At 35.8% G+C, this 25,364-nt stretch overlaps 1 protein-coding gene across 6 annotated transcripts in view; it reads left to right on the top strand.

Moving 5' to 3' along the window:
- NBEA (neurobeachin) overlaps positions 1-25,364 on the top strand; it is a 510,952-nt gene that overhangs the window by 405,570 nt on the left and 80,018 nt on the right. For all 6 annotated transcript variants that reach the window (XM_086481881.1, XM_086481883.1, XM_086481885.1 and 3 more), the window contains 4 exons: positions 723-840; positions 1,726-1,828; positions 7,582-7,697; positions 17,030-17,142. In XM_086481881.1, coding sequence (XP_086338007.1) covers positions 723-840; positions 1,726-1,828; positions 7,582-7,697; positions 17,030-17,142 — 450 coding nt within the window. The remainder of the gene's footprint in view (positions 1-722; positions 841-1,725; positions 1,829-7,581; positions 7,698-17,029; positions 17,143-25,364) is intronic.

The raw sequence follows: 25,364 nt of genomic DNA on the forward strand, positions 1-25,364 counted from the left end.
ACATCCAGAACAGTGAAAGAAGAGTGAAAAAAGTTCTTTAGGTATTAATACCAATACCTTCAAATGAGAAACTGACAAATTGAAAAAGCAATGCCAATTTTTTACTATTTTATTTTAAAATATTTTCACATTAATTTTAAAATGCAAAAATACAAATTGTTAAATTTTATTCACGCTTTGGGATATTAGATGTACTTAACTTTAGAAAAAACATTGTATTAACATACTGTTTTATCTAATTTCTGTATTAATGGAATGGAGGGGGTTCTCATTTATGACTCTGGAATGGATGTGAATGTATTATTTTGATTGTAGTTTGCACAAGATAGCCTCAGAAGTAAATTCATTACCCGGTACATAACTGACAACTGTGTCATGCACACTGTTGGAATTAAATAGAGCTAAGCATAATTGCAGCTGTGTCCATTACCCTGTGCTTGCTTCTGGAGTTTGTTTTTTTTTGAGGAAAATAAGTTGATGTGACTCATGAGAAATAAATCTTTGGAGTATCAGATTTCGGTACTTGCTGATATTCTTCTAACAGCTATACTTCATTGCATTTTTAAAAAACATTTAAGTTTGTCTTTTAACTCATGTTTTTTAAGTGTTAAAGAGATATGATTAACTTTGTACTTCATTGATGGGTAAAATTTAATATATTCTTATGCAATATTTTAATGAAAACCTTCTGCTAGTAACTGTCACCTTGGCTTTCTTTAAAGGTCCTCGCCTATACAGAAGGCCTTCATGGAAAATGGATGTTCAGTGAGATTCGGGCTGTTTTTTCAAGACGTTATCTTCTCCAGAACACAGCTTTGGAAGTGTTTATGGCAAACAGAAGTATGTCTCTTTTTATTTTGTTGCATAAAAATGTACTAGTAGTTATTTTGCATGTTATTTATTAATCTTAGTATATAAACTCTGTAGTTCCTGTGATAAAGTGCTTATGTCTGTGTTCAATAATGTTTACTCTTGTATGTGTTCATTGCATTTTGTATTAAAATCAATCATGTAAATCAATCTCACTGCTTTCTATGCAGCAGTGACATTTGTGTATAAAAAAAGATCATTTGAATTCATAAATTCTTCAGATATTTGATAGGAAGTTTTCTTTTTCTATTATGTCACCCCTTTCCTCCATTTTCTGTAAATATTTTAGTGAAATATCTAAAAGGATATTTCCTTTTCTAATTATAAACAGAGTTAAAGTAAAAAGGACCAGATCAATAAATGGATCCACTCAGTTTTCTGTATGTGCTACTTTGAATCAGAGTAGAGTGGCTGGTGAGGTATGTCAGTAGTAGTCTTTTACCCTGAGGAGCTCTGATGTAAATTTTGATTTCAGCTAGAGAGGGAATGCAATTTCTGGTCCTGTGTGTTTTAATGCACCAGTTAGAAGATCAAATGCCCTGCCAACCATTGAGCATCTTCCCAGTCTGATAAGAGGTTATATGTGTTAACGGTAAGCTGCGATTCCTCTGGGGTATTCCTCACTCAGGTCTTCTGCAAAATGGAAGAGTTAGTGCCAAAACGTTAACCAGCTAATGATACATAGGTATGAAGTATGCCAGGAGTTTCTGTCTAACTTGGATCCCCAGGAGAATAAAAGTGAAACTGACTTTTCTTCCCAAATGAAAACCAAAGAGCGTTTTAAAAATATATGCAGATTGAGAAATAGACTTCTGCAGATGGTTTACTAGTCCCTGTTTTCTCTTCTTCATTTAGCTTCTGTTATGTTTAATTTTCCTGATCAAGCAACAGTGAAAAAAGTTGTGTACAGCTTACCACGTGTTGGAGTAGGAACCAGCTATGGTTTGCCACAAGCCAGGTAACTTAATTAAAATAGTTTGTGTATTCTGTGTTTATGTTATTATACAAACAATATTTTTAAACATGTTAATACTAAAACATTATTCCTGTCATGAAACTCTAGATTTTTTCTTTCTTAAGGTTAGTTTGAGAAACAATACCCTTTGCTTACTATATAGTCTGTTATTACGGAACAGAAGAAAAAGTATTGTAAATTACATTTTTTTAAATCATTACACGAAGTAAATACCTTTCAGTGAAGGACCAGAAAAAAACCTTATACCTTATCACTTCAAAGGCTGGTTTTCACTCAGATTTTATAAATGTATAGACCAACATTCATCCTTGCTGTGATTGTTATACAGGAAATGGAACTAAAGTTGACCAGGTTTTTTGTTTGCTGAATGGAAATTAGTTTTTTATATCTATCTTCTCACTTGCCTGTTATATGAACGAGTGGGGTTTACTTTGTTGCTCGTCAGTATAGTGGCTGTTTTGCAATTTCCATATCTCTTCCATTCATTAGTAGAATGTATTATTCTTCTTCTGTTTCCAAAATTAAGGAGGATATATATTTTGGAAAAGACGCAACTAAGGTTCAGTTTTAGAGGTCTTTCACATACTATGGACAAGTACAGATTTTATTATCTCATTAACATCGGTATCAAATCAGCCTGTGGTCAGAAATAAGGCTGGAATTGTCAGTTCCTATACTATAAAACTGTTGATATTTCAACGATGGTTAAGATGGTCTTCATGTGTACTTCAGTGAGTTGTGGGGGGGAAATTTCCTGCCTCCAATTTTTTTTTTTTTCCTTTAGAAATGTCTGTTCAGACTTAAAATTCTTTTTGAGGGAGTATGAGCAGAAAATTGGTGAAAAATGTTTAGGTTCAGGATTAATTTCTGGTAAAAATAAAAGAAGGATAAATAAATATAATGGAGTGAGGAAACAGCAGGAAATTCACAAAATATGGTGCTTTGGGTCCAGATCCCCATTTGCTTGACTTGGCCAAAAGCCAATGACTTAATCATGAGTGTAAGGTCTGGGGTGTGCCTTTCTCTTTCTTTAAGTCATTTTCTACAAACTAAAACTTCATATTTTCCTTGTTTTATCCCAGTGCAGAATGTGGAAATACTCTGAAGTGTCAAAGCATTTGTAGGATAGGAGAACTATTTCATTCCCAGCTGAACATCATTCCCTGTCATGAGCTCCAGAGTCTCATGATGCCTAAGGCTTGATCTCCTGAATGTGCTGAAGTTCTTAGGCAAACTGCCAAATTTCTCAAGTTTTCACTGAGATCAAGGGGAAGTTGGGGCATTTCTTTAGAAGGTGCATCTTGTTAATATTTGCATTGCTCTTCCAAATACTCAAATTAAAGGAATTGCTGTCTCTAAATGGAAATTAATTGTATTCTTTTCTGAAATAAAAATGGCCACGTTCTAGAACAAACAAAATGCAAATTTCTCAATCAGAATTTCATATCTACAGTGACATTTTTTACTTTTGAAATTCATGTCCTTTGTGCATTATTCAGTGAATAATTGTCTGAAAAAGTTTGTTGATGTATAATTATTTAGAAAAGTTTCAGCTTCAAAATTATATGCAGTTATTTCCATACCTTTTTGATTAAAGTTCAATTTGAAACGAAAATGGGCTTGCTAGCCTTCAGAATAAATCTGGCATATGGTAGTGAAGTTGTTTTTCTTTCTTTTTTTTTGTGTAATCATGGCATGATTTATGCACAATAAAGACCCTGTAATCATGGTTTTTCCTTTTTTTCTGTCTGCATACCCTTATTGTCTTTCGTAGGATTGCAGTGAAGTAACTAGGGAAATTATGTCTGATTGTTGATGTTAGAATATACTTTCCCTTCCTATGAATATGTTGGCTCTGGAATGCTAATTTTTAAAATTATGCTTATTTGCATGACTAACATAAGGAGAAATTATGCTGAGTAACCAAAAGGAGCTGCTACACTGTAAAATGTTATCCTTTTTTATGACCATTTTTCAAGATTAATCTGTACTTTAAAATATTTTGACAAAAGCAGATCTTTCTCATTGTTTTGCTTAAGTTCTTTAGTTTTATTTTTTTAAGTAATATTTCCTCTCTGATACTACTCTGTTAAATATTTCATCTAAAGTTAGTTACTGTATCATGAAGAATTGTGTTCATGATGAAAGCATTCTGAAGGAGTAAAGTACTTAATGCAGTACATGGACTTTAAGTGCATTTCTGTTTTCATGGAGAAGTCCTGCGATTAACAGAGATGGAAGGAAATAGAAGGAAAAAGCAATGTTTATGATCTTCTAATGGCACAAGAGATTAGAAGCAGGCAAACTGGTATCTCTTCCCAAGACTGTTACAGACCTGCTGTTCTGAGCAAGCCTCCGGTTTGCCTCTTTGCTACCTTTCCCAACAGCCTGTCTAATGCTTTGATTCAAAAAATTGTTTAAGCCTGTGCTTAATGTTACAAAGAAGTAGTTACGTCCTTAAAATTAGTCAAATGTTGAAGAGTTCGGTCTGACATGGTAACCAAATTCATCTGTCTTTGATAAATTAATTTTCACTGTTCCTGAAACATGTTGCATTGATTGTAGTTTCCCTATGACATTGCCACATGATACAACTGGGCAGGCAGTACTGTGCCTTTTATTTAACTTATTTCTACAGCTCTGTATGATTCTACACAGGTAGAGTAATATCCACTTTTTTACAACACTAGTGGCAGACCAGTTTTTAGGGTTCTAACATCTCAGGTGTAATTTACTGGTGCATTTTTATTGAGGGTAACTCACAGCTTAGAAACCAGCTGTGAGCTGTCTGATGGTTTTGTAAGCATACGGAGATCAAAGAATTGGTAAAAGATACAGTATCATACTTCAATACTAAACATGTGCTAGCACCTTCCACTGAAATTCTGGTGGGCTATTAAAGCATTAGGTAAAACAATGGCTCCAGTTATTAAAGCTAAGAAATCCAAATGATGAAGTTTTTGCTGAAAGAAAACGTATTTTGGCTGGTGCAGTAACTGTATTCAATGTCAGCTCAGCTCTGCCACTTATTCCACGCTAGTGCCTTGATGATGGATTTCCAGATCCTAGTATAGCTGGTTGCAGAGGCTGGATTTTTGGGAAGGTAGGAAAACTAAGATTCGATGTCATCAAAGCGTAAAACCCCTTGTAGAGCTTTGATTAAAAGTGAATGTTGATGAGTTTCTTGTCAGAAGCCAGTCACTTTCCCAAGCCTCTTCTTTTTCTGAACAGGAGCATCACAACACAAAACATCACACAGATGCTATGTTTTTGACAAGATACTTAAAGATTCTTTGTATAAGATTAGATTGTAGCTAAATAAATTAAAAGTGATTGTGAAAGGGGATGGGTCATTCTGCACATAGAGGATATACAACATCCCGTCCCTGAACAAAGTGTCATGAAGTGTTTTCTGAACATATTTAAGGCATGTAAAACTTGAAAAACTGGATCATCCCCTTGTACATCAGAGAGTCTTCTGCAGTTTTCATTTTGAGTAGGTATTTCACAGTTCTCTAGAAGCAAAGGAAGCACATTCATTTGTGCGTCTTCATATTGGTGATGGCATAAGGAGAGAAATGGTTTGATCAAAGTTGAGTGGATTTAGCAAAATGCAAAACAGTGGGTCTTCTTGTGTTAAGTGAAACAAGCAGGTGTGGAACCAATTTATTGTGCATAATTTTTTCCGGTCTCTGCTGAAATAACTGTGAATCTTTCAAACACCTTAGATAAAAATAAGGAGCTTTTTTAGTATATTTTGATTTTCAGTAGAGTTCACTCAAATCAGGCATTCAAATGCAAAGACCAGCACTTGACAGTTTATAGATTTTTGAGACTCCCTGGGAGATTGTGGATAAAGTCTAAAAGCAGCTACTAAGCTGTACTGATGCATGAATGTTGTTTTGTTATGGGAGGAACAGAAAGTCTGAGACAGAAATGCTTTGTAAATTTAATGATCTCTTTAGTATTTTTATTTTCTGTATTTATTAATTTGTGTGTAGCATTAGTCATATTTTACTGGGAATAATACATCTTTGAGAGTTCCACTGTAAAAGTAATTGTTGTCCTATAAAGTGTGATATAAAGTATGATTACATTCAGATAATTCTTTAGATAAATTGTTTGGAAGAAGCATAATAGAAATAACTTAACATTTTTTTGTAATGTCTTCTGTGTACTAGTGAAGTGTATTTGCCGTTGACATCCTAGGATCTACTGTAAAATAAGGCTAGCCGAGCTGGCAAGATCTTATGTGTTCTATTTTGGGTAAATACAGAGATTAAAAACAAAAAGAAGGAAGTGTACCTACACTTGCATGGTCATTTTTGTAGGCCCAGTTCATGAGCCTAAGTACAGTAGACATTGACAACCTACATATTGACATTTTAGATGTATAGTTGTGATAACTGTAGACTCCAATCACATACCAATACTCATCCTTTCTCTGGAAACAGGGCTTAGTGTATGTGTCTGCGTTTTTGTAATCGCTGCCCAATTTGACACCTTGTATATTACTTTATTTTAAGAAAATACTCAACACTCAGAGTCTAGAAATAGTACACTTAGTGTTTAGTGTGCAACTGAAAGCTGAAGTGTTAGGTATACCTATTTACTCTTGACAAGCTATATAAATACTAGATATATTCTTTAAATTAATGAAGAGTCTACATATTAGGAACCCTCTTTTTTTTAAATACAGTTATAAACGTCTCTATTTTGATCCATTTATAAGATTTAAGTTTCTGTTAAAAAAGCAAAGTATCTGAGGAGATGATTTTTTTCTCCTTTGAAAGACTTTCCTCATCTTTTTTTCAGCAAGAACTATTTCCATTAGAAATGAACTGTGAGCAGTGAGGCTATTTCTTTACTGCATTGGTCTAGACTGAATCTAGTCCCCTATATTTTACCAACCAGGGACAGTATATACTATGGGTAATTTAGAACATGATGCACAGTATTTGGTTATTGTGGTGATATAAAATTGAATATGGAAGAGCTGAAGTTTTCTGCTTTTCTCTTCCTTGGCACAGTAGTTTGGTTCTTTCTCCCTTATCCAGTCATGTAAGTTTTAGAAAACATGTGTGGAAACTGAGTATCTTAGAAACTTCTACTCCTCTTCCAAATTTGAATTAAATGCATTTCAGAAGTTATTATGGAGAGACAGTCAGATGGACATGTGATCAGATAACTGAATAAACCTTGTTTCTTTCAGAAACCACGCTATAAATAGAAATCTGAAAGTTTACTGGGATATAGGGAGGGATCATGGGTAACTGACCATGGAGGAGGTGCACAAATTGTGGAAAAAATATCTTCAACCCATGTGCTGGAAATACATGGCACTTAATCTATCACTCACTCACCTTAATGAACTTATCTCAATGTATCTTTTTGAAACAGGGAAATGGTATTCCTCTTTTATTCCTGCATGACAAGCCAGGCACCAGGAGGTCTACAGTTTCTTTTACTTCCAGTCTTTTAACCAGATTCAGAATAAAATAAAACACAAAATATATTATTCTGAATTATTACAATGCTGTGGTACTGATAAAATAAAATACAGATCATAATTTTAGTCATTTCTCAAATAAGGGTAATAGTGTCTTCTTGACTTCATTAAATGAAATAAAAAAGCCTCTGAGAGAATCTGAAATTAATCACACTAATCACGTTGCCCTGCATCTTAACATTTAATGAGGCTCTTAAAAAAATCATTCTTTAAATGTATTTCCTAGGAGAATCTCTCTGGCCACTCCCCGACAGCTTTATAAATCCTCCAACATGACTCAGCGCTGGCAGAGACGGGAGATATCTAACTTTGAATACTTGATGTTCCTCAACACTATAGCAGGTAAGGCTTCTGACTCTTTAATCTTTCATAATATGTTTATGTTTATCAATGTCTTAAGCACCCTGACTTGATAGAATACATTTATCCCTCTAGAATTCAGCTGTAGCTTTATGATAGGTTCTGAAACATACACATTAGATTTTATCAGAAAATGCACAACCTACCACTGAGGCTTTAGATTCATGTATTGTTGTGGAGGCTGTTCCTTGCTCCCTTTCTGCCATTTCCTCTGCTGACAGCTTTGTCTGAAGCTTTATTAGAGTCAACAAACCATTGCCAGAGAGTGTCTGGAAATAATAATGGGAAAATGTAATTTCGCTACTTCATCATTCTCAGCAACAGCAACTAGACAGCAGAATAACAACAGTATTCTTCCTAGTACAGATGTCACCTGGATTGTGGTATGATTAGATTACAGCATCTTTTCTCGTTTAGTCCTTTGAGCTGAAATATAATATCAGATTAGGTATTTAAAATGAGAAATAACTGCCATAGACATCCATTCGTTATTGGCAAAAGAAGAGCTTTTCTGGGAATCGTCACTAATTAAACATTCACGATGGCGTTATTCCTTTCACCTTTCCCTTTTCTATGTGTTAACTCTTGTGGTAATTTTAAATGTAAAAAGCAGCAGTTCTCTACACCATATACAAAGATTTCCAGGAGGTTGTCTACCATTACGATTTCTGCCTGTAGCACACATGCTGATTATGAACCTGCCTGCGGAGAGCCTTCCTCAAACATTTCACTCCAGTGAGCTTTAATTTGAAACCCAAATTAAATTCCACCAGGCATCACTTTGTACTCCAGTGTTACAGCTCTTATCTTTACTTGGTCCTGACTTTTATGCTTGAGATTATCCTCAGGCCAGACATAAGACAAATGTAAGTGTGAAACCGAAAGGTAGCACCCGTTACGCTGACCAGTCTGACAGTCACTGTGTTCTTCCCAGTAGGGCAGTGGCGGAATTCAGGAGCTGTCAAACTCACTTGCTTTGAACCTTTAGGCTTTTGCCTCTGTGCTTCTATGGTAGTCTTCTTCCGTGCATCCAGTCTTACAGACGTTAATAAATGTGTCATCGAATTATCCCAGTGTGATACAGAAGTGCTACCGCTGAACAGTTGGAAGTCTGAGGGCATGTTTACCTTGTGCAGTGGAGCACAAAGCAGAGTCCCTGAAGGTACCAGAGACCTGGGCTAGAAAGTCCATATGGTGCAGTCCAGTGCAGGCAGGCTCACCAGCTTGGTTCCTGAGCATTATAGCCACGGTCCCACAGATCTCTGCCGAAGGAAGGAGCCTTGCTGAGCATTTATTACCTCTGGCACAGCGCCACAAGAATGCCGCTATCCTGCCTCTGGACACCGGCCTGCCTCCAGCCGCTCTGCGTCTCTCCCACATCCGCTGCCCTTCTGGTGATGAGGAAACACAGGCAGAGCCCCACAGGCTTCCTGACTGCCTCACCCGAACTGGGAGGGTTTACTGGAGAGCTGGGTCCCCTCAGTCCCTGTCCGATATATTATTGACAGAACTTCACTTGTAATTTCCTTTTTATGTATTCATTTCTTCTGTAAGCAGTGTGTCTAAACACTTTAAATGAGAATAGGCAAAAGCTGATCCAATTTTTGATAAATTACTTTTCATTTTTAATCAGTTCAAAACTCCAAGGTAATTTATTTTTAGGTACATCACCAAAGCATCCAAATCTGGAAGACATTGTTAGGTCTGAAGTCAATTAGGAGTTGCAGTAACACTTACACTAGAGTATCCACCAGTAAACAGGCTTCAGCCTGAAGAGATTCCTTCAGAGTATCTCAAAGGTCTCAAGAAAAGTGTTTTGACCTGTTGTTTGATACTACTACTGTTAGGCAGGCTTTCTAGCAAGCACCTGGGTGGTTGTATGAGGCAAGTTTCTCTTAATCTCATCTAGTGTCATTCACCTGCCTTACAACAGGATGGCCTGACATTTGCATTCCAGGTACCACCTGCTATGCCCAAGGTTTGGAGGATTACTGACTCTATATTTTGTATTGTATCTGGAAGAGTTTACAGCAGCTTGGTCAGTACCTTAGTAGTGTCTCTCTGACTCAAAGAACTTAATTTCTGGCATATTTTTTTATATCAGTCTCTTACTGATAAATCTCATTTGTTCATGTAATCTCATTGTTAATCGTATAAGCTCACTTGCTCATTTTGACAGCATTACCTACCACCTTATGAACTCTTTCAGCAGTGCATGATTAAACTCAAATCCAAGTTCAAATTTAGGTAAAGACCATATTCCCTAAAAGAGAGAGGTAAATTTGAGTCTCTAAAAGAAATTCAGCCTAAATCTTTGACTCTATCTTGTATTGACTGACTTATTTTGTAAAATATTTTTTTTTAGTGATACTTTGATGTCACATGGATCAACAAATATATCTTTTCTGAAAGAGAGCCAACATGCTGATTTTTACAAGTTTTGGAAGTGACCATTATTGGTTAAATAAAAATTAATACCCAGTCGCATCCTTACCAATCCATACATTTTCTGTTCTGTTTTCATTTTCTAAGAAGGATAACAGTCGTCATGTTTGGTTGGGAAGAAAGTGTCACTGTGCAGTCTGATAAAAGATATTGAAGGGATGTCTAAAAGCAGCTGAGATTCTTGGGTGCTTTCCCAATCAGCAAGTGTACTGTCACAGGTGATAGTGTTCCAGCAGGATTACTGAAATAAAAGGTCCTGCTGACATCAACTATGACTATTGCATGTTAGAATGGCCCTCAATGCAAAAAGCTTGTAAGATGGCGTGATTGCATTACTGTATTATGTGCTTTCTATTTCTGCTTCTTATTTTTTTTTAAGATTTTGAGGATTCATAGTCTTTATGAACATAGGTAAATAGATTTCAGTTGCTAATGTCATTACAACATCTGCATTCACCGATGCACGCTCATAGAAACTCATGATTTTTTTTTTTGAAAATTAGAATAAAATTTACACTCAATACCTGAACTCCCTGCCAACAACACACACGCGCGCACACACACATACACACACCCTTTTCTGAAAACAACATAAGAGAATTACAACTGCCTGAAACCCAACAGGCATTTTTACACATGACAATAAACTTCTCATTCCAGTTTGGAACAAACACTAACATTTTCCAACTTTTTGACAGAAGTGAAAATCCCCAAAGTTTTTTTTTGGAAGCTCAACCTGTTTTTGTATTTCTAATGAAGTCTTGCACTTCAGCTAGGAAGCTGAATTCCAAAGACTCATGAAGAACTTGAGGGCATTGCGAAGAATCTCATCATAAAGTTCCTGGCAAGTCCAAAAACCCCCCCACAATGGAGTGCACGTGAGATCTAAGTCCAATGGCAGTGGAGAATGCTTCAAAACATAAATATATGTTAGAAAGCATAGAAGTTCTCACACCCCCAAGATGTTTCCTGGCTCCACCATTGCCAGGGCCAGAGATCTGGGAAACTGCAGGTTCAAGAGCTATGCGACAGCCTGAATGACACCACTGCTTTTACAGCCGTGCTGTATGTCTGTAAAAGTTCTGTTGAAAAGTATTTCTCCAAAATATTTCCTATATGACAAATAGGCATTTTCTGATGAAGCACCTAAAAAATTAATATCTCTACCAGAAATACCATACTGGAAGCAAAGTACCTCTACTACATGTTGCCTTTGTTTTGGTAACACTGAACTGATAACTGTCCAAATACATCTGTGTTAAGCAAACAGAAGCAAACTCTTATATACAGTGTAGACAGGACTCTTAGCAATCAGAAGAAAACACGAGATTTTCTGGTTTTGACCCAAAGATAGAGTATTGAATATATTCATGACCTCCTTTAGCAAGTAGAAACAAGACATGAGTTTTCTTTTCTTTCTTCTTTGTAAATCCAATTTCCAAACACATTTTTAATTATACTTTTTTGTAATGAGATCCTATAAGAAGTATTTACTTAAAAGATGCAACGTCTTTGCCAATAATTGTTCATGTAGGCAGGAATGGCCTGGTTTTAGACTATAACTGTTTAGGCAGCATCTTCTTTTTTAACATTACCGTTGGTTTTAGCCATTGAGAAATATGTGCATCAAAATTCTTTTATTTGTGTTGCTTATTTAGCTCCTACTGGCTTGTTCAGCATATCTGAACCATAGCTTAGTCACTTAAGAAATATGGAAGTTTGGCACTTAAGAAATGTGGATTATCTGCTGGTAAGTAATTGATACATAGGTCCCTTCATTGTTTTTTTCTTCTCTTCCAAATAAATAGAGGTCCACTAACAAAGTGGTTTAGTGCACAATAATTCTTTGCAGCTTCCTTTCTTCTAGCCCTTTACAAAACAGTGAGAAATCACTGATGTTTTCTTGTGATCCTTTTCTGAAATTATTCAAGAAACAGCAGCCTTGGAAAAGAGACATTCAGAAGAGAGGCTTCTGACACCAGCTGGTTTCTTTCGTTTGTGACATGCAACTGTGTCCTTTCCCTCAAGAAGTCCTTTGCCTGCTTCTCAATACTGTTGTTAATACAGGCTGATTTGTCTCTGTAGAACAGAACCGCTGAAATAAATATATGAATCTCTCCTTAAATCTCTCCCTGTTTTGCCAATATGTCTGTCTTGACAAGCGCAGCCCCTGGCGATTCTGTAAGTTCTAATCAATGTTTGAAATACTGAAGTGTCCCCTTGGAAAAAATCCATCTTTCTATGACTTTTTTTTAAACTTTACATCACCCTGTTACCACCTCTGAAACATTGCCCGGCTTCATTTTAGCTTAACTGTTTCTGTTGCGATCTGTACTCATGACTTAGTAACTGTCTACTTCAGCTGTCATAGTTCTCTCTTTCTAGATCATTTCCTATCCAAGGATATAGGATTACCATCACTTGTGCTGGCCTGTTGACTCCTTACAATTTCAATTCAAACTTGCTCTCTATTTTCAAAACTCTCTAACGTCTTGTTTCAACCTGTTTCTCTGGATTTCTAGCCAGCTATTTTCTTGCCTCCCTATTCTGTTTCCAAGGTCTTCACCTCTTTCTTGCCCTCTTTTCTGATTCAAGCGTATTTCATCGTGTTTACAGCTCTGGGTTTTTCTCCCGAAGGTAAACACTGCACTCTGCTACTTATCAATCAGTCCTGCTGTTATACTCTCTGTGCCCCTGTTTTTTGTCTTGGTTGTGTAGACATAAGCCTTCCTGGCCACCTTCCCCCTCCTCCTACCTATTGCCTTCTCAGGGATCTTTAGTTTTGAAGGCTTGGAAGTAGCTATGGTTAGACTAATTGTTCTTTCTTCAAGCGCATAGGAAAAGGCCATATTGCACGTAAGCAGCACGTATGTCAACTGAACCCTCTGGGTGATATAGGGAACGAGTAATTTTTACTATTCTCAGTTACAGAATTATTGGAAAAAGTATGTAAAGTAAGCCTACCGCAGCAAAAGGAATCAAGAGGTGTGGGAACAAGAAGTCATTTCGTAATACAGGTGCAATGCCCACTGTTTTAGTTAGAAGTCTAGTTTTCAAATCTGAGTATTTAACTGATTTCTGCTGTTTTTTTCTTTTTAAATTGCAGTATATGAAATGTGTGTTTGCATTTGTATTTATTGGAATTTTAATTCTTTTAAATCCTACCTGCCACAGCTTTTAAAAGAAGTGAAGAATAATTATATCCATAATTTTTGTAAGTCATTTCTTGTGGTGGAAAGGGATTATTTTTAAAGGTTTGTGGAAAAAAATGACATCTTCAGTCAGGTAATAAATTCAGACAAACTTCTTCCACCTCTCTCTTTTTTTTTTCGCCTGTTTAGCATTTTCCACTTTTTTACTCTGTGATGTACAAGCCCTCACTGGTTAATTATGTATATATTTAGCTACTGCATGTGTTGGGCTTATTATTGTCATCTAATTAGATGTAACTCAAACTACTCGCTTCTAGAAAAATCATTAAAAATTCTTTCCTAATGACCTAGAGATGACAAAATGTCTGTAAAGTGTGAAGAAGCAGACAAGCACAGGAACATCGCTCTTAAAGAGTGTTAATCCAGATGCTGCAATCATCTAATTAAACAATATTTTGCTGTCATTAACATTTTCACCAAGGAATTGCAGTTATAATTTCTTTGTCAGCTGTCTCTAGCTCACTTTACCTTCAAAACTAAAGTGCCATATAAAAACATTAAATTGGATGGTTTAATTAAAAAGTTTTTTTTAATGAAGAAACATATCCAGTATTTCTGCAATCTCATTTACTATGCCTCAGTTTTATTGTTCAAGTAGATTAGTGTCACAGGCTTGCGATATTTAATATTCTGCCTTTAATATTAATCTCTGTAAGCCTACTTGGGGGGAAATCTGAAGCTTCTGAAAAGGTATAGGGACTACCAGTAGTGGTACAGGCTTATGTTTTCTATTTATTTAGCTAAAGAAAGAACCAAATAATTCTTGCTGGAAGCACCAGACAATTGATGAGATGGCTAAATATATTCATCTGCTGACTTTACTCTGAAAATAATCATTGTGAAACCAGAACCGATCAAGAAAGCATTCATAATAAAGTTAAACCACTAATATTTATGCATGTTTAGAATTAGGGATTTGTAATCCCATTATAGGCCTAGATCACTGTCCTCCACTCAGATAAGCATAGATGTGTGGTCTTATCATATAGGTTTGGTCTCTTTTCACAATTTAAATTATGATTCTTCTTCTCGAGTAATTTTTATTTGTTATTATTAAAAGTAAAATTGTTGAATTGAGAAAAATAAATCGCTAACTTTTTTACTAAACGTATTAATACCTATTCTTAGCAGTTAATCTCTTCATAAATAAAACATGTGTTATAAATATTGAAGTAGGAGAGAAGTAAATATTTTGTTCATTTTTTTCATAAGACTATGGTTATATTTATCAAATAAATCATCACGAAGGCTCCATTATTTGTAACTTATCTTACCTAAACTGAGAGATAAGCTGCTTCAAATTATTTCTCATTGTGGGGTAAAAAAATGCACACAAGAGTTACTGCATTGTCCTGACATGGAGCTAATTCCACATGATAATTTGTTCATATGTCCATACTATAAGTAACCTATCAAAACAGCACAGCAAAAGAGAACTTGTGTACAGCAGCTAGGCTCAGGAATGCTTTTTTGTTGTGCTATTCACATATTTATGATTTTCCCATGTGGAATAGGAACAAAAAGTCGAAGTCTTGTTGACTGAATATTGAAAGTGAAATGAAATGAATGAAATTAATATAAAAATTAAATTAAATCTCAATGTGGAAAATCTCAATTTTGAAATAAAATGTCATTTTGGAGAACCCTAAGTTTCCTTTCAAAATTTTGTAAAAGGATGTTCTCACCTTTCCATATGTTTCTATAAATTGTTATCAATTGAAGTTCTTTATTACTGTGAACTCTTTTTCATAAAACTTCTGATTCTGAAGAATCATAATTTTTGCTTATGCTTTATAATAGACTACAATTATCTCAGTCATTCTCTTCCTGAATCTCAAATTTCTTTTTGTCTGCTGTCTTTCTTTTGTGGAAACTTTTGCACACTCTTCTGTTAACTTAATTGAGGGTTCTGATGGTGAGAAAAATATTTATTGTATAAAGGTATAGTTTTAAAAAGGCCACATTTTACAGAACCTTCAATTTGACAATCTTAAGAAACTTTACAAGTGATAGGAAAATAATATTCTGATATGACAGATGTGGAAAATGAGGCACAGTTCTCTTACTTCAAAATACATAAAACCCCGTCCCCCCCAAAAAAAACCTAAACCAATTAATATTCTGCCAGAGAGTACCTTTCCTTTGCCTCCCTCACATGGATAAATTCTGGTGTATTTCTTGATTTAAGTGTTTGATACATTCTCATTCTGTTAGAGAGTGGGTTTGCATTCATTCATTGTTGATATTAAAGTAGAAGTGGTTTTGTTTCTATCCATCTTTGATTGTGTGTGGCACACAGTGCTGCTATTGCTTTTTTAACAAAGTTGTATTTGCACCTCAATTATTTTTTATATTTTTGTGAACATCTGTGTGTTCAAAATGTAAAAATGAGGATACACAGTTGTTAACAATATGCGCTTTTCCTGTTTTCAGTGAAATGATGTACAAAATAGAAACATGCTTCTTGTTCAACAACTTCTATTGAAAAAATAAGGTGTTTGCAGAGCAGTGGAAGTTTCGCATTTCATTATAGCAGAGCTGATCTTTGTGGAGAATTGCAAATGCTACTCAGAACAAGGAAGGCTGTGTTTTCTTGTGCCGGGTTTTGTACCCCAGGAATCTGTCCAGAATCTGGAAGGAAGCAGTTAGTGAGACAGGGCTGTAAATCTGCTGCAGGACTGGGAATTGTTAACCTGGGTTATTTCAGTCTGCTAATTATATTATATAAATACACACACACATATATTTATGACCTGATTTTGTTTTGTAAGACTCATGTTGCATATTGTGTGGTTCTCAGTAAATCAATATGGTGGATGGTTCTGTACTAAGCAACTTCATTTGTCTTATCACTGGAATGTGAAGTACTACTAAATACCAGCTGACACAGAAATAACAGCGTTTCCCAAACTTTTTCTGGTGATGAATTTGTAATTTTCAATTCATTTCAGTTGCAGATTGTTCTTTTGAAACTGTATCTGAAGATGGCTTTTGCACATTTGAGCTGCTGGGATGGTAGCAATGTTTCTTTCATTATGTTTGGAGAGAGTGGCCTCGGGCAGTCAACTCTGTTGTTTAGCGGGGAGAAAATATTTTTTGATTTTCAAAGTGGTTACAAAATAGTGTTAAAGCAAACATGACTTCCTCCACTTTGATTCCACTATTGCAGTGAAATCTCACTGCTTCTTCAGTGAAGAGCCATGGGGAATAATGGATTAATATGGTCTGTCTAGGACAGACCTAGATTTGCAAACCTCAAATTTAGCCCCTTGCTGTTTGGAGTCTTTTTTTAATATTTGCCAGCTAATGATATGCATACAGTTGCTAGAAAAATAATAATCTAGTGGTTTTAAATTTCAACATTCATCCTATGAAAATAGCTTCATGGAAATAAAAAGGAGTGTTTATTGGCATATGGTATGTTTTAGTTGATCTTGAAAGATACTGTTCTCTTTATATTCTGCTGAGTTCTGTGTTGACTTCTGATTCAAGATAAGTGCATCTAAATGGCTACTTTCGTCTGGAAGACTTACACTTGATCTGTCAAGTGGTGGGAACTGGGAACCTGTGATGCAATTGAAGTCACCACTAGATTGTTTTTCAGCTGGAGAAGTGGACACTATTTCCTAATTCTTAAAATATTTTCTTTCTTAATAGGACGAACGTACAATGATCTGAACCAATACCCTGTATTTCCGTGGGTTTTAACAAACTATGAATCTGAAGAGTTAGACCTGACCCTTCCAGGCAACTTCAGAGATCTTTCAAAGGTATGCTTCAATTCTGTTACAGTCAGCCAGCCAGCCCTTTTAGGAAGATATTTTGTTTTATATTTGTAGTCTGGTTAAGTTAGGTCTTTATCTTAAAGTCAGAAAAGTCCGCAATAGACTTCTCTGTTTTAGAGTAATTTTATACTGAATCTCTACATTATGCTGCTTCGTGTCCCTGACTGATCTGGTTCCAATCCTGCACCTCCTCCATACCTTCTGATTTACGGATCATAAGTGCGGCAGACCACTTGATCTCACTAATTATCTCTCTTCATTTATGGAAGCTGATCCTTTGGAAATAAAAGGCTTGGACTAATTTTTCACTTTATTTTGCAGTGACTAGATGAGTAATATAATAGCAGCACCTCCTTTTGGTTTAATAATTATTCAGTAAACAAGTACTTTGTGTTTTAGACCCTGGAGTATCTGGTCCCTATCATTTATTTGTGGGCTTTGTCCTCCAACCAAACTTGAGCAGTTAGTGCTTTATAATAATACAGTTCCTAGTATTTGTTTCTTAATAGCACCAGACTGCCATCTGTGATTGCGTGAGCAGACTGGAGAGAAGGTGTTCTGGCCAAGCATAGCAGAAGTATATGGAGGGGCCCTACTTTTGGCCAACTGCAAAAAAGATGAAGAACAGGGTTTGAAACAGAGTTGGGGAAAGTATCTTTCCTGGTTCCTGTCAAGCAAGAAAGTGTGTGTACTTTCTTACCAGTGAAGGTGGGTAGCCTTGCAACATCCCCAGCATGAGGATTCTGTTGTCTGGGCATGACAGCTTTCGTTCATCCTTGCCACATTTCCTCAGCCAGAAGGGAGAAGTTGCCGGTATAAGTTGAGTAAGGCTCAAAACCACAGGAGGCTGTCATTCATTGACTTAAGAAATGAGGCTGGAGAGGAGAAAATGACCCCCAAGGCCTGTTCTGCAGTTCTGTACTGCAGCCCCAGCTTTCCCTTGTGCTGCTGGCCAGGGATGGGAGTTTCTGAGGCTTCTGCCTTTAAGTCTGCTTTTCTTTCCTCCTCTTCCTGCAAGCAGACATCCTGGACAGGGATGGAGAGATCACACCCTGTCTATCTCACAGTCTAATATCCTTGTTGGAAAGAATGTGCTTGCAGTACCTTCAGATGTATTGTAGCAGTCCCTGGAAGCCTGCTTTTGTGAGAATTCCAAAATTATTTGAGTAGGACTTGATTGCATAATAGCAGATAGAGACACCTAAGTTTCCTCTCCCTTTTTTCTTAGATAAATAAATAAGCAAATGAAAACAGAAAATAAACTACATTCACTGTATGCCTCAAATGTAAACAAATTGGTTGAGACCCTGCTTATGTTATATAAAATTTTTGATCTTTCACAATATTATGGAAATGTTTCACAAATGTGCTTTTCAGTTCTGTGACACCATTGTAATCTGTGCCAGGAACAACAAAAGCAAAATAAAAGTTAAATAAAGACCAGTGATCATCTTGCAGTGGCTTGTTCCCCAGCATATATAAAAATATTTCTGTTTTAGAATTTGTTTATAGTGATAAACATTTCATTAAGATGCTTATGCTTTACAAAATCTCTCAGACTCACTTCTTTCTAGTATTAATAGCACTGCATGTGGTGGAGTGCAAGACTAGACAGAGTCTCATGAGTCCTTCATTAGGTACTTAGTTTTGGTGGAATCCAAATTTTTATGGCAACCTATTAAAGTATGTAATTGCTACAGGAAGTAGCGTGATAGTTGAATAGATAAGTTTTCCTCATGAGTTAGTAAAGACTCATTATGGAATTAGTGCTTGTATAGCTTATTAAGTATCACTGCACTCCTAGTAGTGCTCTCCCTTGAAAGGAAATGTAAAATCAAGTCCCTGATTATTTATGTTTCTTCAAGAATCCATGCAATGTGTACAGTAGTATTTTGCCTGAGGACCTTTTCTTACCTGATTTGATAACTGCATTCTCTTATTCAAAAGCTACCAGTGATTTCCTCTGGAAAAGATAGGGTTTGGACCAGTAACAAAATGCCTAGACTTTCAGTGTAGTTGAGGAGAATGGTCTTTAAATGGTCTTTCTTAACAACTAGTTAAGGAGAATGGTCTTTCCTTTCTGGCAGTATCTGGGCTGCCTTTATCCCATGGATGTGTAAGAAAATACATGCAATCTGTAAAGTGTTGTGGGATCCCTCAGGATAAAAGGCATGTAATTGTCAAATTTTTCCACTGTTTATTATAATAACATCTGATAGGTTTAATTTCACAATGGTTTTAAAAGGAAAAATAGATTAATGATTTTTTTTAAAAGGCAGTGGCCAGTTAATATGAAATGCCTTACTTTGTGCACTTGGGCTGTTACACATTACTTGCATCCTGTTTCAATTTGTGCATTATCAGTAAAAACCTTCAAAATCGGAATGTATCTGAAGTATTTCCTTTGCAATTCTGTTTTCATTTTCGCTATTGTCTATCTGTAAGTAAGCCCCTTCTTTCCTTGTTAGGGAGGTGAATCCTGAGTAGCCTAGTGCTTAAAAGCAGGAGTTAGTGATTTATTGTTTGCATTATTGAACTGGGGTGTGCTATCAAGCCTCAGCCAGACCTCTCGGGCAGGCACACACAGTATCCTTTCCATGAGGAGCCACTTCCTTCTGTCAGATTTTACTCTGCAATGGAGAAATAGTCCTGCAGATTTGATGGCAAATCAGAACCTCCAGCTAAGCTGCTGATGGATAAAAATCTCCTTTGTCAGTTCCTGACCTTCTGTCTTCCTGCAAGTTTGCTGCCCTTAGGTTTCACAAAGCCTCTGTCCTTAATATTTAGCAATTAATACCCCTCAAACAATCTCCTGAAATTATTTAGAATTCTAATGCTATTACATATGTAGCAAAAGCCCATAAAAGCCATGAAACTATAAGAGAAACCACCTATCATGCTTTGTCAGTTTAAAATAGTTTTGGTAGTTAAATGTGGATGCTAAATCTATCTTTAAAAAAAATAATTAATGTGTGTATTGTCACACGCAATTCATACAGAGCTCCAGTGTCAATTATGGTAAATGACAGTACTTCTTTTGAAATGTTTAAACCTTTGATTCCTAGGCTTTCTGTACAAAATATCTGTTGCAATATCCCAACTTCTAAGTGAAGATACATGACAAATGCAATTGATATGTTTTGTGGAAATGAAATTAGATGTGTTTGTCTTGCTTATGATATCAGTGACAGAGTAAAACATATGCTTTTTGCATTTAGCTCAAACTTAAATATTTACATTTCTGCAAAGCTGTCTTGAACATGTAACTTGTCCTTTCCTTCCATTCCATTTTACTCTGGTTTTACGTAGCCCTACTTATTGTGGAATTTTTACATCCAGATGTTGCTTGTTCTCTCAGAACAATTTTATTTAAATGTTAGTCTGAAAATTCCTCTACCCTTTTTCTTTGAAGTGTTTGAAAAGTCCCGTATCTGTTTTTTCCTTTCACATATAATTTGAGGTTTAAAACCAGGACCCAAGGGCATGGAAGGTGCTGTAACAGTAGGATATATTGGACCTCTCATTTGGTTAGACAGTGTAGGCTCAAGTTTTATTCATTACATATACAAGGTCAAAGGTTATATTTATTGTTTGACAGGATGAAAAGCTAATGAAAGAGGCTGTCATAGATACATAGATTATCTTTTCGCTATCAAACCACCAGGTGATCTGCTTATTTTCTTCTTTATTGAGATTTCCTTTGGACGAATACCTATGGTATTAAACAGGAATAATACAGGAAATATAGGAAAAGTGTATGCAACCCTCGCTGTACACTGAGTTTTTTGGGTTTCAACACACTTAAAATGTGATATGGTTTCTATGTGCAAAACTGTATGACTTCTACTCCTAAATTACAGAAAATGCATGGGTTTGTCATGCTGCATTGTCCCTGCTCATTAAAGTGTAAATGGGAATTTCTCCTCATTTACTTCCAGTCATACATCCTCTTAAATAAAATGATTTCTTCACCAGGCAAAGTAGTACTAATATTGACATGTGTATGAAACATCACACGCCCATTCACTGAGTGGAAAAAATTATATTTTGTTAATATAGAAGGTGTTTGACTGACGGGTGGTGATAAGCATAACCACTTTTCCTTATTACTGTGCCATTTCAAGAAAAGGAAGTGATAAAGCCCCAAGGCTTCTAAATGTAATAATGCAAATGAACGCATCGAAGTGTGAATATTTCAAGGCAAACCACATGTAATACTTCCAAAAATGTGTATGCTGTGGAACGGAGTTTATGGGCTTATCAAGAGCCACTCTCAGTGGAAAAATGAAATCAGTTTCTGTAACTTAAACTTCTCTCTTTACCGCATGCAACTCTAACATCAGAAGTAAAATGAGTTTGACTCTCATTTGGTTTAAACCACGCGATCAAATATTTTCTTTTCTTAAATAAAAAATTCATTTACTGAGTAGAACTCTGGTATGTCAATCTGCCAGAAGTCTTATATTTGATAATGTTCATGCCGATATGCTAAAGAAAAGCTGTTTACAAATTTGGATAATATTAGAATTTATTTTAAACTTTAAAGTACTATCCTAAGATACCCTAATTAAAGATTGCTGTTTGGTGTTTTTATGTTTTTGTTTTTGTTTTTGTTTTTAAAAAGCAAGCAGTCAGGAAAAGCTCAATCTGTATTTATCCAGAGCCAAATAAAGCCAGGCTCAAGATTTCTTATGTGCCCAGCTACAATTTTGAGCAGTACATTACAAAAAAAGAGATAAACAGATAAGGTAGCTGCTGCATGAATTAGAGTCAAGATAAGCAGAATATTTCAGTGGCTGGATAAATAGGATGCTACATTCAGTTCTGCTGTCATGAGAGAACGTAGTTCTATGACGATAGCTGGCAAAACAGTAAATATTACATGAGCTAACATAACATGTCCAGTGGATATAAACACTAGATGTATTGACAATGCACTGGTTCAAAGGCCAGATGTCTAAAGAGATTAGTCAGATAAAAAAGCATGACATGAATAGCAGTGTGTTTTAATGTTAAAGTAAATGCTTACTTTATTTTTAAATGGAAAAAGAAGCATAAAATAAACTCAAACAATAGCTTTTAGTACATCAGAAGTAAAGTAGGTGAATAGGCATTGTCATAGAGTGAGTTGTTTTGCTTGGTTGGAGTAAAGTATCTTATATAACCATTTTATGAAAAGTTAATACTATTTGATATGAGTCCTTACAGAGGGCTTTTTTTAATAAAAAGACAAATGATGTGTTTGGAAAAAGCATTTTGTAAAACGTTTTTGAAAGAACTTTTTATTTGGTGTTCAGAACAATTCGTTTGACTCAAATGCAGTTTCTATACTAGTCTTACGGTTAAGGTACTGGACTGAGACATAGTACATGGGTTGAGCTTTGCCTTTGTATCATTTGTGCAAGTCATTTTAACTAGTTTTTATGACAGTAGAATCTCACTGAAATGGAAATGAAATATTTTTCCTCCATTATGTGAAGATACAGGGATTGATCCATAAGTAAAATTTATCTCTATTTTATAGCTGTGGTATCAGATTTAAACCATATTAATTGACTTTCTGGACTGTGAATGGCACTGTAACGCTATGGAAAAGTGACCAGCACTCCATATACGCTACACAATTCACAAGAAATGTGAGAGACTACCATTACTGTAGAACTTGCCACCTAGCAGGACACATGCCTCACCAGAGTAAACCTGGGTTGCTAGTTTGTACAACTGAGGTTTAAAGTCTTTACAGAAAATGCATGTCTTTACTGAAGGATGGATCGTTACCATTTCTTTGGGTAACAGCATTTTGCCACACGGACATTGAAAAAACACTAAGGAAGTCAGGAGCAGACCACTCTGAATTTACTCCACGCTATTTCATTTATGGAAGTTTTTGCTTTCAGAAAATGCCTGGTCATTTGGTACACACAAGCTGATCTAGTTGTCATTAATCAAGTTTTTAAATTACACAACAACCAAAAAAGAGAGATTTGAGCACTTTCTGGTAGCATTTTCAATATGTATGGTTTAAGTGGATGTTCAACATGGACATTTAAGTCCTTTCTGTTAATGTGCAGAGAAGTGGTTCACATAGGGGTCTCCATTACTGCACAGAAAAGGAGAAAAGGGGGATCAGATGTTCCTTGTATTTCTTCGCCATAGGTCAGAGATGTAACGCTGAACCAGAAGCTGCAGAGTTGTATGAGCATGGGCAGCTCCCAGCTCTCTTCCCTGTGCAGTGCTGCATTGAGACAGCTGCATTACTTCTGAGATTCTGGGTGTCATCTCTGCGTAAATGGTACTGTGTTTGCACACCAGCCCCCCTAAAACTAGCTCAGAGCTAGTTTCTAGAGCACCTTTGTATTGCCAGCTGTAGTCATACCTAAGCAGTTTACACAGGAACACTAGAAGTCTTTGTGGAATGACAGAAATTAACCTATATCTCCTGAATCCCAGGCTACCATCCAGATCACTAGTTCATCCAATCCAGTATCTGTCCTGAGAGAAGTCGAGGTGAGAATTTCTAGCTGAAGACAAGCTCTACCTCGCCCCCTCATTTCTTTCTTTCCTTCTCTCTGGAGTAAGGAAGCATAATTCCCAGAAAAGATTCTTCCCAGAGATTTTCACATGAAAATTTCCATACCATGCAAGAAGAGAGATGACTCTCATGGTATTTCACTTAAAGAGACCATTTTATTCAGCAAATACTTTGTGCATTTCAGCATTTTTCTTCAAATGAATCCTAAAGTAATTGAAAGAAAAATGGATTCTGTCTCTGAAAAGAATATTGATGAGGATGAAAGTAATCTTCAGAATACAGCTTTTTAGGTTTATCATTTAATAAATTGAACATGTATATTCTGAAAGTAGATTATTTTAGCTACTTGTACAGGCATTTTTACATGAAAATGGGAATTCACTATGTTATAACCTTATATCTTTTATCTTTTAAATTGAAATCACACTTCTCCCTGAAGAACCTAGAAAACATGATGATGTGTTTGCATTAGTGTTTTATGTGACTTCAGAAAATTATTGTCACATTCTTGAGAGAAAGTACCTTTTTCATTACATATATATATATATATATATTATTTTTTTTTAAAAAAGACTTATTTAAAGATATGGGTTAAACCTTCATTAACATTTCCTAGTCTGTAAAATAAAATACCTTGTAACTAGTTTTGAACATAATTTATGCTTCACAGTTCTTGTTACTGTAATCAAATTACAGTGATGAATGAAAACACGTAGCTTATTTGATGGAAGACATCTGATCAGCTTCAAATATATTTTGAAAGGCCTGGGGTTTTGATTTTCAATCTTGCATTAATCACTGTACCCCTTCTCTACTGTGTCTTCAAATATATATGGACAATAATATTGTGACAGATGATGCCTCTGTCTTCCATAGCCTCAGAATTCACTGCAGCATAGGGTAAGATGCACCTTCACAGTAGAGGGAAGAGATACTCTCAGGGTGTTTTTCCATTACAAAACACAGTCTCACCAATTTGTCTGCCATTTTGTGTTTCCTTCTCAGAGGGGGTGAATGTTTCCTCTTAACAGACTAGGGTGTGAATTACTGCTTTAGCTTTTGAAATGTGCAGTTGGGTACTGGAATTTGTTCTGCCAGCGGAGTGGATGCACGATACCTTAATGAGGGTGGTATCAGCAGGTTCCATGCAGTCCCCAAAGCAACCCAGAGCCCTGATATAATTTAGCAAAGTGCACATATATCTGCACAGTTTGTCAATCCAATAGGAAAATAATGTCTTTTAATACGTTACTCTTTCAAGAAAGTGCTTGAACAATGATTTTTTTTTAATATATTGACAACTTATAGGCTATAATAATGCCAGCATGTTTCCTGACAGTGGCAGGATGTGTAACGAAACTGAGTATAACAAAAATGCATATATTTACTTTTACTTTTCCTGTAGTTGGGAAACAAGCCTGGAAAGTGTTAGGGAATGGCTCATACTTCTTTTTCAAGAATGTTTTGTGAGGTCTTGCAGTGCAATCTGCCCCAGATAACACTGATCCATAGGGATTACTCATATGTTTTACACATATGAGAAAGCTATTAGCATCTCCATTACACAGCAAAGTATTAAGCATCCAGAGAGTTTCATGTGAAAAATGCTGAAATCATAATGGTTTAAAATGTAAGTGTTCATCGAACACTGCTATTTAAGAACAAGCTCTAATAT

Source organism: Leptosomus discolor, chromosome 1 (assembly GCF_034619465.1).
Source record: "Leptosomus discolor isolate bLepDis1 chromosome 1, bLepDis1.hap2, whole genome shotgun sequence".
In the NCBI taxonomy this organism is placed as follows: Eukaryota; Metazoa; Chordata; class Aves; order Leptosomiformes; family Leptosomidae; genus Leptosomus; species Leptosomus discolor.